Raw genomic sequence first — 14,116 nt, 5'->3', positions numbered from 1 at the left:
TACCTGGTATATAAAATGAGACAAAATAAAAATCTACATTTCTCTTTGCTCACATATGCAAAAGTAACTGTAAATACAAGTGCGAAAGTAATATAAAGGTGACGTATTGGAGAACTATGAAGATGGGGGACAAAAATAGAAGATTTTTCTCTGTACACCTTTCTTTATTTCCCAGTTTTCTAGTTTCATGAATGTGTTGTCTCTTCAAAATATAAAATTACCTGAGAATAAATTCAACCAAAGATAGACATGCAAAAGCTTTATGAACAGAATGAAATACATTTAATGAAAATAATTTTTAAAATATAAATATATGGAAACACCATTTTTTCTGCATAGGAAGACAAAATACCATAAATACACCAACACTTTCCCAATGAATACACAGATTCAGCACAATCCCAAACATTCAGTGAAAGCCACAAAAATCATACAGCTATCAGTACTTCCCAAATTGATGTGCATAGTCAATGCAGTTTTTTTAAAAAAGATTATTTGCAGAATTGGACGAACTGATTTTAAAATTTATTCTGACATGCGAAGGGCCAGGAATAGTCCAGACATTTATGAAAAGAAAGAATAAGGAGGAGAGATTTGCTGTCCTGGCTATCAATACTAATTATGGAGCCAAATGCTTATAAATACTGATGTTTTATAAGAATTATAGTTATGATGATCATTGTCCAGAAAGTCAGTTTAATTGAATTACTAAGAATACTTGGGTCATATAACGTTTAAGCAAGTTCTAGAACTAAAACTCAAATCAATAAGAGAAATTTCTGATAACTTATAATTTACTGGTACTTATTTAAAACTCTCAGAGTATCATGTGAAATGAATAACTCATAACTTACAAATACCTACTCAATAATATCCTTAAAAACCACATTAATGAAATATTGTTTTCCCCTACTGAATTCGATACCACTTACACATTGTAATTTTAGAAATAAGTAAATTCTAAAGTCACAATTTTTTTTTTTTTGAGGGAGATTAGCCCTGAGCTAACATCTGCTGCCAATCCTCCTCTTTTTGCTGAGGAAGACTGGCCCTGAGCTAACATCCATGCCCATCTTCCTCTACTTTATATGTGGGACGCCTACCACAGCATGGCTTGCCAAGCAGTGCCATGTTCATACCCAGGATCTGGACTGGCTAAGCCCGGGCCACCGAAGCGGAATATGCGCACTTAACCACTGTGCCACCGGGCCATCCCCTAAAGTCACAAATTTCCATGGCCATGTTAAGACCAATATTTGCACAGAGGAAGTGTTTTAAACTGAAATGGAGCTTTCACACTGGGAGAATCAATGGCCTCCTCTGGCCTGAAGAAGTCAAAGATGGCAGCAACCTAGGGAGTACTCTGGGGATTTTCAGCCCATTGGTTTTAAAATATGGCCTGAGAATCTCCTACACTTTAAAGGAAAAGAGATACTGGGAGAAAGGAAAGGAGGAAGAGACAGACAGACAGGGGGAGAGAGGGAAGGAGAAATTGATATATATATAGAGAGAGAGACAGAAACACTGAGAGCCTCTCTCCTCCAAAGGTAAAATTACTGCCAAGTTCCTGAGGCATACTCTAAGGGGCAAAGTCAAAAAACTTTTATAGGATATTAACACAGGTCAGCCAGGATATGTCAGAACATGTCAAAACAGCAATAGAGTTAATCAGACAGTCTCACCTGGGTGGCTACAAGATAGATCAGCTCTCCAAGCGTTGGTAAAAGGCACTGTTTTAATTTGCTGTTCCTGAAGTTTTCCCTAATTAACTCTGTTAAAAGAGTAATTGCCTAAAAAAAGAAAAAAAGAATATTATTTCATATTTATCTCTCAATTCTTTAACCTATATGTAAAAGGTAAGACACTACAAAATTCACCTTCCATTTTTAAGAACTACTTTCCAAATTAATTTCAAAATATGGGCCTTGTTCCAGAAAAAAATAGCCACTCTCCCAGATGAAGGTAAAAATACATCTAGTGAAATAAACTTAGATATGTACAGCACTTATCAGTTACCAAGCACTTTCAGTGTATCACTGATCCTATGAGGCAACTGTTGCTCTATCTTTAAAGACAGGAAACTGATGCTGACAGAGGTCCAGCAACTCTCCATCCAGTTCACTTGGACAGCCAGGATCTGAACACAGACTTTACCATCCCAGCTCCCTAGTATGCTCCAGCACATCCTAGTTTGAAAAATTCTTACATTTCATTAAACTTTTAAATGATGTCTTCAAAAATCTGAGAGTAGGAATTCAGCAGCATATTTTATCAGATCTAGTTAATTTCCTAGGAGTCATGCTAAGAAAATCACATACCCTCATTGCCAAAACTCATACATCAGAATAATCAAACCGTAGTGTGACCAAGAAGTAGGGTAGAATGGTTTCAGAATGGTGCATATAGAATGGCCCCATGCTGGGGTGGAAAAAAATGTACATAAAATAGTGTGGAAGCACCGCTTTAAAACAGTGTGACTCAAAGTGTGGTACACAGACAAGACTATTTCTTACTGTCAACAAAGATATAAGTATAAAAGCTGAAAGTAAATATTTAAAAACTTCCAGAGCAATTTGATAATGCTACAACATCTAAGCCTATGGTCACTGGTCTTATTTTGTGAACAAGAGTATGAATGAGTTGGAGTTGCACGTGGAGTAGCTGCACAATAGTCATGTACTGGTGGAACATTTGTTGATGTGTTATGGTTTTAAATAGCTTTATTAAATTAGAAGTGACATAAAATAAACTGCATATATTTAAAATGTACAATTAGATACATTTGACATATGTATACATTTGTGAAATCATCAGCACAATCAAGATAGAAACACCCCCAAGTGTTTCCTCAAGTTCCCTTGGTCATCTCTCCATCCCACACCCTTTCTCTCTTCCCCAGAGAAGTCACCAAGTTACTTTCTGTCGTTAGTTGCATTTTCTAGAGTTTATGTAAATTGATCATGGAAACGACCCAGATGTCTTTCAACAGGTAGATGGTTAAATAAACTGTGGTACAACCATACCACAGAATACCAGTAAGCAATAAAAAGGAACAAACTATTGACATATGCAACAACCTGGATGAATTTCCAGAGAATTAAGCTAAATGAAAAAAGTCCATCTCAACAGGTAACATACCAAATCATTCCATTCATACAACATTCTCAAAATGACAAAAGTATAGAAATGGAGAACAGATGGGGGGGCTGACATGATAGACGGAAGTGGGTATGGTCATAAAAGTACAATATGAGGGATCCTTGTGTGATGAAACTGTTCTGTTCCTACATTTCTCTACATTAATGGTTTCAATGTCAATATCTTGGTTGTAACATTGTACTATAGTTCTCCAAGATGTTACCACTGGGGAAAACTGAATGAAGATAGACAGTCTCCCTCTGTATTATTTCTTACAACTGCATGCGAATCTACAATTACCTCAAAATAAAAGGTTTAATGTTTTTAAAACAGTCAGCCTCACACTAAATTCAAAACCCAGATCCAGCTTTCTGCTTCACAAAATTAGTGGCGGGGATTTACTTCTCTATTCTATAATCCACTGGCATTTTGTATCACTAAGCGCCACTGGAAATTAATTTTAATGCTGCAGACCCTTAAAGAGATAAAACTGTCTGAACTGCCTCCAGCATAACAGAAATTGCTTTGGAGCTCAGTGTCCTGTAAATAGACACACATCATATAATCTATGCTAATGATGCCACAGCAACCTGACATCTTGCTTGCAAAAGTTAACTTCAGATGGCATTGAACAGTGCACAAGAGGTGATGTTTATCTTCAATGTTATCTGTATGGATTTACCACTTGTTATTTTAAAAATTTAAAGAAATATTAATATCAAAAAGGAAAACTAAAAGAATACTAAACAAACATACCACAATAAATGACAAATACCAAGAAGAAAACTAAGTTTTTGTTGATCTAGGTGTAGTGACATATAAAAATGTCAATACCAAGCAACACAAAAAATATTTCTCAGCTTCCTTGGAGTTGGGTGGAATGGTGTGACCAGTTCTGGCCAGTTGGCTGAAAGTAGAAATAATGTATGTGCAATTTTCCATACTCTCTTCCCCTGCTCCAGGAAACTTTAAAGCATCACGCTGGATGGAGACGCCATGTAACGTGGAAGCAGCCTGAAATGCTGAGGTCAGCTGCCCTCAGAGCCACTTAGGCCTGCAGCAAAACAATTAAGCCTATGAGATTTTGATGGTCTTCATTATCACAATATAAACTAGCCTATCCTGAGACAGAACCCTAATCATTCAATTCAAGGAGACCACTCTAGCTATAGTAATGAACAAGCTTTCATACTTTAAAATAATCACTACCAAAACAGTCAGCAAACTATTGTACCCATATGTTAGGGTAGGAAAAGATCATTTGTGTAGCAGCTAAGATGTGCCATCAACACTTATGTCATGGATCTGACACCAAGGTTGCAAAATACCAATTGCCAGAAAAGCTGTGTATGAAAAGAATACTAATAAATCTTGTCATACAGATTAAGTTAAGAAATTGGATGTCAGGGGGCCAGCCTGGTGGTGTAGTGTTTAAATTCATGTGCTCCACTTCAGCGGCCCAGGGTTCATGGGTTCAGATCCCGGGCACAGAGCCGCACACTGCTCATCAAGCCATGCTGTGGCGGCAACCATATACAAAATAGAGGGAGACTGGCACAGATATTAGTTCAGCAATAATCTTTCCCAAGCAAAAAGAGGAGGACTGGCAACAGGGCCAATCTTCCTCACACACACACACAAAAAATCTGGATGTCAAATTGCGTAAGTCTGTAGTTCGAAACCAGACTAACTGTTAAAATTCTTTTGTTCATTTCTGATGGATGGCAGACAAGATATTCTGAATATTCCTCTCATTGAAAATAACAAAAAATGCTGGATAAAATATTTTTAAATATCTTTATAAAATGTATGGCTGAACTGGCAAGAAATTAGAAAACCTCAAAAACCAAAAATAGAGAGGAAAGAGGAAAACAGACAGAAAATAGGAAAACAAAGAAGAGGTAAGCACTCAAGATATTCTAATTCTGAAGGCATGTGCTAAATCTTGGTGACCTTGAAACAACCTTTTGAAATGGAACAAGAGACAAACCCTAGGGTCTGCGCATAGTGTGGTATCCAATAGGAAACCATTCACATTCAGCTAGCACCCCAAGGATGTACGAATAAGAAGTGCACCAGCTTGCAAAAGAGGATGATAAAGAATCTTGAGACTTCAGTACTGAATGAAGCAATGGGAAAACATCTTCTCTGAGAATCAAACCAGGTCTCAAAAGCAAGTCTGCAGCTGACATTCACATTGCCTCTCATCTAGGAAACCAGAGATTCCAACATCTGGGAATTTGCTAGGCTGACCAATAGAAATATGGCTTAATGATGGTCAATGATTAATGAGGTCAAAATACGAGGATTTCTTCAGCATACTGTAGAGCAGTGGTTCTCAAATTTTAGTGTGCTTCGTAATCACTGAAGAATTTGTAAAAACACAGATTGCTTGGCTGCACCCTCAGAGTTCCTCATTCAGTAAGCCTGGAGTGAGGCCTGAGAATTTTTATGTCTAACAAGCTGCCAAGTGATGCTGGAGGTCTAGGACAACACTCTGAAATCTCTACTGCGGGACTCAGTATTGTCTGCACATTGGAATCACTGGTGTAGCTTTAAAAACTACAGATACCAGCATCCACCCCCAGAAATCCTGGTTTAATTGGTCTGGGGTATGGCCTGGACATCAGAATTTTTAAAGCCCTCAGGAATTCTAAGGTTGAGAACCACTGCTACAGAGGACAGTCTGAAAGCTCAAGGAATCAGAAATGTTGGAATGGTTCTACAAAGTACAATCTGCTCAGCCACCCCCCAAACCACCCCTCCCAGGTGGGCCTGAAAAACATGCTTTGGTAAGAGAGGCACCAGCATCTTTGATATGCTCCAAGGTGGCTATACTTTACAGGCCAGAGATGACAGTGGAAAATACTGATATGGACTTGCGTTCTTTGATCACAATGGGAATAATGAGGTTCAGCAGTAGTAAAGACCAATGCAGCACTTAACTGCAGACACCAGGGGGGCACAAGTGCCACAGTGGTTATAGGACAATATGGTGATCAGAGTATTCTGACCCACTAGAATCCAAGACAATGGTAAATTGACCATCAAACCAGCCTACTAAGCTGACGCTTGACATATAGTAAGAAAATTCCTACTGAGCAGAAATCTAACAAATGTTCCCATATCAGGATTCAGAGCCTCTTATCCAGATCCCATGTCCAAGCTGGCTCATGAACCCAGAGCTCCTCGACAAAGCTGGAAGTCCCTTTAAAAGAGACCCCTACAAAGTGGCCACAGGTGAACGCTGTGAATCTTTCCCAACACTTTCCTCCCTGAGCAGTGCTCAGTCATTACCATGTGACTGAGCACTGGGGAAAAGGAAATACCCAGACCCTTTGAAGTTCTTAGATTCTGGCTCTCAACGTGGGCTGATCTCTGGAGACCTAAGATGCCACTCTACTCCACTAATCACATTAGGAGCTTATCAAGGTCAGGTGCTACATGGAATCCTAGCCAAATCCATCTCGCAACTGTCCTTTGGGCCCATGGACCCATCCTTGGTTATTTTCCTAGTCCTAGAACATACCGTGAGAAAAGATACACTTAGCAACTGGCAGGATTCCCACAATGGATCCCCAATCAGTGGATTGAGGATTATTTAGAGTGGAAAAGGCCAAAGTGGAAGCCCCTGGAACTAGAACACCTACCCAGCCTGCCAACCCAATGACAGTAAACCAAAGCAAACTATATCCATGGGTATCAGTGACTAGGAATCCTGCCACTAAAGACTTGAGAGGCACAGGGATAGTGATTTCTACAATATCCCCATTTAACTTGTCTGTTAGGCCAGTGCTGAAGGCACATGGGTCATGCAGAAGGACCACAAATTATGGCAAGTTTAATCAGGTGATGATGCCTATTATAGCTGCAGTTTCAGATGGGGCATCTTCACTGAAGCAAATCAACACAGCGCCTGGCAACTGGTATGCTTTCTTTCCACTCCAATCAGCAAATAACATCAGAAGCGATTTCTACTTACTGAATTGCCCATATATATCAAGTCTCCCACTCTGTGATAATACAGTCCAAAGGGACCCTGATCATCCTGATAATCTGCAGGACATCATACTGTTCCATTATGTTGATGACATATGCTCACTGGACCTGGTGAGCAGCATTCTAATTTGCATGCCAGAGGGCTGGAGATAAATCCTGCAAAAGTCCACAATCTGTTACATTGGTGAAGCTCCTAGGAGTCCAGTGGTCTTGGGGCATGTGATGATATTCCTTCTAAAGTCAGAGACAAGGTGCTGCACCTTACATTACTCACCAAGATAAGGAACTCCAATCATTGGTGAGCCTGTTTGGATTTCAGAGGCTCCAACTCATTTTCTAATCATTGATAAGGCTGCCAATTTTGAGAGGGGCCCAAGAAAGAATTCTGCAGCAGGTCCAAGCTGAGATGTAAGTTGCTCTGCCAGTTGGGTCTTAAGACATAGCAGACCTAAAGCTGTTGGAACTGACTGTGGCAGATAGGGATGCTACATAAAGCCTGTGGCAAGCCCAAGTAGCAGAATCATAGCACAGACCCCTAGGATTTTGAAATAAGGCCTTGTCCTGCCCTCTTCCAACCATCATGCTCCATTTGAAAAGCAGCTCCTGGCTTGGTGCTGGGTCCTGGTTGAGACTGAATGCCTGTCCCTGGAATACTACAGAACCTGACCTGCCTATCATGAACTAGATGTTACTATAAAACTGGTTACTCTAAAATAGCATTTTATTTTAAAACTGAAATGGTATGTATGAGCCCAAGCCAAGCAGATTCACTCACTCCACATACAAGTGGCTCAGACTCCCACGCTATCTGCTCCACTGCTCAGCTGCCTCTCCCTTCCTCAACCCATACCCATGACTTCCTAGGGAGTTCTATATTTCCTCTCTCTCGGAAGGAAAAAGCATGGTGCTGATTCACGTATGGATCTGCAGAGTATGTCAGCATCAGCAGAAAGTGGATGGCCACTTCACTGCAACCTCACTCAAAGGTGGCTCACAAAGACAATGGTGAAAGGAAATCCTCCAAGTGGTCTGGATTTTGGGTGATACATCTATAAACAGAGAGAGATGGACTAAGAAATGGATCTATACCAACTCAAAGGCAGTAGCTAATAGGCTAGCAAGAGGGTCAGAAACTTGGAAAGGTCAAAACTGTACAAAAAGAAAGTGTTGGGGAGAGAGGTATAGATGGAGCTCTTGGAATGGGAATAGGGTGTAAAGACATTCATAATCTACCCACATAAATACCCACCAGAGGGCATCAACAGTCAGCTGGAAGACCAGAACCATCCAGTAGATGCCAGTTAACATCTTTCACCAGTCACCTATGTGCTTGCTCAGTGAGCCTATGTACAAACAAGGCAGCAAGAAGGCAAGGATGGAAGCTATCCATGGGCTCAACAATATGGACTTCGGCTCACCAAGGCTGACTTGGCTGTGCCACTGTTGAGTGCTCAACCTGCCATGAACAAAGTCCAACACTGATCCTCAATGTAGCTCCATTCCCTGGAGGGCCCCGCTGGCCACTCAATGATAGGCTGATTACACTGGAACCCTCCGATCACGGAGGGAACAACATTTTGTTCTCACAGGAACAGATGCCTATTCCAGGTATGGATTAGCCATCCCTGGCCCCTGCACTTGTGCCAACTCCACCATCCACGGTATTGCCCCTTTCAATCAGCCTCCCACATGCAGCTCCTTCTGGATTCCAGGAACCACACCCATCCCACCCCCCTTCTACTCTTCAGACCAAGAGGTAAGAACAACTCCACTGTTACCAACCCTGGGTAACTGCACTATCCCTCGTAGTTCATCATCTCTTTGTAAATAAACCATCTTTGAATTATCCCAACTCAAGCGTACTATGTGTTAAGGACTGTGAATTATATAGTTCCCCTTGAAAAGCTTCACTTTCCAGTTTTTCTCTTATCAGCTTATGAAATCAATTAGTATAATTAGTATTGGAAATGATACTGTCCATCCCGATAGCTGGATTCATCCTTTCCTTCCTGGAAAAGAAGAATATTGGAACACCAATATCATACACTTATACTGACCAATGAATAAGTTGTCAGGTTTCATTTTGAATAACAGCCTTGCAGCCTTCACAATTATTTTCACTCAAATTAAAAAAAAAGAAACTTTTGGAATTGGTGGGGACAGTGGGTTCATATGTCATCTCAGTATCAGAGAATTAGCCTCTAAATTCCAGTTCTTGACTACTCATTGAGCAACAACATTCACCAATGGCAAGTGGGTGGCTAACAGAAGGTGGTACAAAGTAAGACACTGGCAGTCGGCAGAGGCCTCAACATAGAATCTATGGCGATAAGAGTAATGCTGCTCTAACAAGTGTCTTTTTACCAGCATAGGGTTTGCAGCCAGGACTCTTAGCAGCCACACTGGAAAAAGAGGCATACTCTCTTTCCACCCTTTCTACTTCCCTCTGGCAACCACAAACGAAACCTGAAAAAGGTGGAGGGAGAGGCCATTCCAGGCAGAGAAAACCAAGCCAGACATATACTCCAAGCACTGCCAACTGTTGTGGCAAGTCCCCTCTTCTGTATCTAATGTAAGCACCTGCTAGGGTTACATGATATATATTTATATATAATTATTGAGGGTTAAATGGTATTTTTACTTGGGAACAGTAAAGCACAATTATGCTCGATACATAAATGTTTTTCTTAAGAAACCAAGTTATCATTGTCCTTTATTAAAACTGAGTCTTTTAGATATTGGAATAATTTAAAAGTTACAGCACAAAGAACATAATTCCAATACTGCAGTTTTGAGCTTGCTATATATAACTACTATTATTTACTTGTTACTATATTCTTAATAGCCATCTCTTCAGCACTCTTCAAATAGTAGAAATACAAAGGAAGCTCATTTTAAATTGCATTTTTCTGCCTCAGGGATCAGCTCTGATTAGTCGTGTTTTGAGCAATTCTTTCCATCACCAATTCTCTTTCCATGTTTCTTTCATCTAATATTAAATTAAATGTGATGCTTTGCTAGGTTCCCAAGGATTACTAAATTATATCACATTCAAATACAGAAGCCTCACAACTGCTGCCCTAAAAATATTATAACAAAGACACATTCACAGCCCAGGTAAAATGAGCATAAAAATTAGGGCAGGAAACACAGAAGCTAAAAATTGTTCTACAAGATGTCAGGTAAGAAATTAGATGAATTCTATCATTATAAGAAATTAGGAAGCACGCCTTTTAAGAATTCTTTGATGTGAGATGTTTAATTTGTATGCAGAAGTGTTTCAAATATGGCAATTCCCCAAATGATATACACTTCAGCATCATGGCTTAATATAACAAATCTAGAGTGTTTCACTTCATTCTACACAAAGACGTAAATATTATTCAACTCTTGCTTTATCATTCTCAACAAATTTGTCTCTCATGCTGTCCAAAAAGTGACAGGAAAAGAAGTCTGCTTAGCAGGGAGGCACAAGGGCAAAGTTACTGAAAACCTAACAAGGTGGAGGATTCTAAATGCTATCCGTCTCAGCTCAGGGCTACAAACAAGCCAGAAATGGTCACGCAGAGTCTACTGCGCAAGACGGCATCTTACAGCCCCTCAGCACAACACCACTGAGGAGACTACACCGATGCAGTGAGGTACAAGGCACTCTGCGGGGCTATTTAATAACAAGGAAAGGGGGAACAATATAAACCCAACAAGGTAGAGGCAGTTTTTTCAGGAAAGCACCTAGCGCCATTTCTACAAATTGCCGTCAAGAAGAAGATCCTGCTCAAATGCAGGTTTTAGAAAGAAAAGAATAAAAAGAAATATGTTTAATTAATGTATTAAAAGTTCGCCTCATATGCAATATTTTGGCAAGCGCTTTGTCTTGAGCTGTAACACATACACAGGCAAACACACAACATCATTGTTAACCAAGTCCTTATGATGGGCCAAATTTAAATAGCACTTTATCCAAAGGAGAGAGAGATCATTTTCTCTGAGATTCTGGCGGAAAATCGATATCTCTCTATGCTTCCTGTTGCCTTGCCAAGCAGCAAACATAATCTTGAACCTAAGTCAAAGTGTATTTTGAGGTGAGATGAGGCTGGTGTCCTTCTCACTCCTGCAAACACTCCCAAACCCTCCGTCTTGCCAAACGATCTTTGGTTTTGATGCTTACACCATTATACTACCCTACTTGGCTACTGACCCCCTGCTCACTCTTCTTATCCACTGAGAACACTGGCTTCTTGCCCACCACCTTCCTTCCCACCTGTACTCCTGTTCTCACCTTCATCCACCTTCAACTTGAACATCCACGTGGAAGACACACCCAGCACCCTAACCACACAGCAACTTGATCTCATCACTCAGTTCCTTAACCTGTTCCTCCACTCCAACTCAGTCACTCACCTAGCGTCACAACCGGGACCCTGACAGTATCTTCAATACTTCTCAAATTCAAACACTCTCTAATCTCCACTCATCTTATTCAAAGCCTTCATCAATAATTTTTTTTTAACTCAACAAGACCATCCAAGCCAAAGAGCTTACCACCTCTCACAGCTTTTCTTTACTTGCTTTCCTACATAGCCTAAGTTCTTGGATGTAAGACTCAAAACCACAGGCCCTTATGCAAGAGGGTTAGGAAGTGGCCATTCTCTCCCTCCAATAGACTCAACTCCTCCTGTCATTGAAACCCAACTATCTTCTGGAGAACATCACAAAACTAGGCAATTGGTTTCTTTCACCTTAAATTCTTTACCACAAACTTGGTTTCTGTGAACCCCATTCTCTTTCCCTCCTGAGCCAACTTTCCCATTCTCTGAAATGACAGCTTTGTATCTTCTCCTCTACCACAAATCCCCTAGGCCCTCATTCCTCTCTTTCTGATGGTGGCCTAGAGGTACTCTGTTGTCAGAGCCATCAGATACAAGATCCCTCATCCTCCCACCACCAAATTTTACCCCCTACTCCATCTACACTTATTAATTCTTTCTTCCTGTTACAGCGGATTAAGTGCCTCTTCTCTGATCTAGGGCCAGTTACCCTGGGTCATCCCCTTCTATCCATCTTAAGGATTATATACCTCCAGTTAGCCCCTCTCTAGCCTCTATCTTCAATGCTTCCGTCTGGATTGAATCTTTTCCACTAGCATTTAAATGTACCTCAAACTCACAGCTAAACTTCTTTATCTAGATACATATCCACCACTTGCTCACCTCTGGTTTTCTATACAACCACTCCAATCTGGCTTCTATCGCACATAAACTGCTCTTCATGAGTCACTAATAACCCTCCTCTTGCCAAATCCAATAGAAATATCTGTTCTCAACTTAGCCTAACTCTCAGAAGCAATAAAAAAGATGATCATGTTCTCCTTCATGGCACACAGTCCTCTCTTCCCTTCCACTAAAGCAATTCGACTGAGTTTCTTTCTATTTCACCAACAGACCTCTTCAGTCTCTGTTATTACTTCCTCTTCCTCTGTTTAATATCCTTTGTCTATTATAAAGCTCCACGAGGAGAGGGGCAAGGTCGGTTTTGCTCACCATTGTGTCTCCAGTGTCTACCCCATTACTTGGCTTAAAAAAAGTGCTTATTAAATATTTATAGAGTAGATGCAAAAAATAAACCTCAATCCATACCTAACACCCTATATAAAATTAACTCAAAATGAATCATATGCCTCAACATAAAATCTAAAACTATAAAAATTTTAGAAAGAAACACAGGAGGAACTTTTTGTGAACTTAGGTTAAACAAAGATTTTTTAGATAAGACATCAAAAGCATGACCTCTAAAAGAAAAAAATTGATAAATTGGACCTTATCAAAATTAAGAATTTCTGCTTTTGGATGATACTATAAAGAGAATAAAACAAACCAGAGACTAGGAGAAAATATTGCAAACCATATACCTGATACAGGACTTATATCCAGAAAATATAAAGAACTCTCAGATATAAATAGACAATTAAATAGTGGTAGATAGATAGATTCATTTTAGGGAGGCAGATAACACTCAAAGTTAGGTAACGAGAAGACAAACAATTTTAAGAAAGCTTAGAGATGATTTCCCCAAACTGTGTTGCTGTATACCCATCCAGTCTCACCTCTTTCGACCACATGCTTCCCAGTTGCCAAGTGACTTGGATTTTCACTGTTACACTTACATCATGAGACCTCTACCATGCTGTTATCACTCATGCTATGTTATCTATCTTGTACTTTCTCATAAAGCTAACTAAACTTGATGTTGAGTGAATATAAGTGTAAATTAGCATATATTAATGTACATACTATTACATATGTATATACGAATACATACAAGGGGGTTGAATTCACCAGTGAAGTAAGCTAAGCCCAGAGCTGTTTTGGGAGAAGGTTTTTAATAATGTATTAAGAGACACGGTTCTCCAAACTTTCTGTCTTCTTTGAACGAAAGCTGTGTCATCCAGGCAACTTGTCCATAATTTAAGCTGTCAAGTACGTAGGCAGAAAATTATTCAGATTATCCCCTTAGTACCTTTTAATAGATATTGGATTTATACCACTGGCTCTCTTTTAGTCCTGACGTTGGTAATTTTTATTTTCTCTTTGAGCTTTCACTCCGGGACAATTCATTGAGCATGACATTTACGTTTTATATACATTTCTATTTGTAACTCTTCAATAAAAAAGCATGACAATTTTTAAACCAAAAAAAAAAAGTGCAAAGTAATCCCTAACTGCCTAATCCCTAAATATCTAACACAAATTGAAAAAACATATAATTATATATAAGTGACAGAAGTCCAAAGTGAAGAATTATTTGAATTGACCTGAAAACCCAGTATTTTGATTGTACATATCATTCCCTGAATTATATCCCAAGGACCAAAAAAAAGGAAGCACAAAAAAATCTTAAACTGCACTTTGTAGTTTTATTGTTAATAATAATATTGGTATTATTTTAAAACTATTTATTCTAAACTATAGGTTAAAGAATA

At 39.5% G+C, this 14,116-nt stretch overlaps 1 protein-coding gene across 6 annotated transcripts in view; it reads right to left on the bottom strand.

The window, feature by feature from the left end:
* The window catches only part of ULK4 (unc-51 like kinase 4), a 507,669-nt gene that overhangs the window by 426,630 nt on the left and 66,923 nt on the right, over positions 1-14,116 (bottom strand). For all 6 annotated transcript variants that reach the window (XR_011527046.1, XR_011527047.1, XM_070575799.1 and 3 more), the window contains exon 18: positions 1,683-1,790. Coding sequence is in view for 4 of the 6 variants with exons in the window: in XM_070575799.1 (XP_070431900.1) it covers positions 1,683-1,790 (108 nt within the window). In the remaining 2 variants the exon portion in view is untranslated. The remainder of the gene's footprint in view (positions 1-1,682; positions 1,791-14,116) is intronic.

Source organism: Equus przewalskii, chromosome 15, assembly GCF_037783145.1.
Source record: "Equus przewalskii isolate Varuska chromosome 15, EquPr2, whole genome shotgun sequence".
Taxonomy (NCBI): domain Eukaryota; kingdom Metazoa; phylum Chordata; class Mammalia; order Perissodactyla; family Equidae; genus Equus; species Equus przewalskii.
Note: the sequence above shows the minus strand (reverse complement) of the source record. Positions and strands in the feature narration are given on the sequence as shown.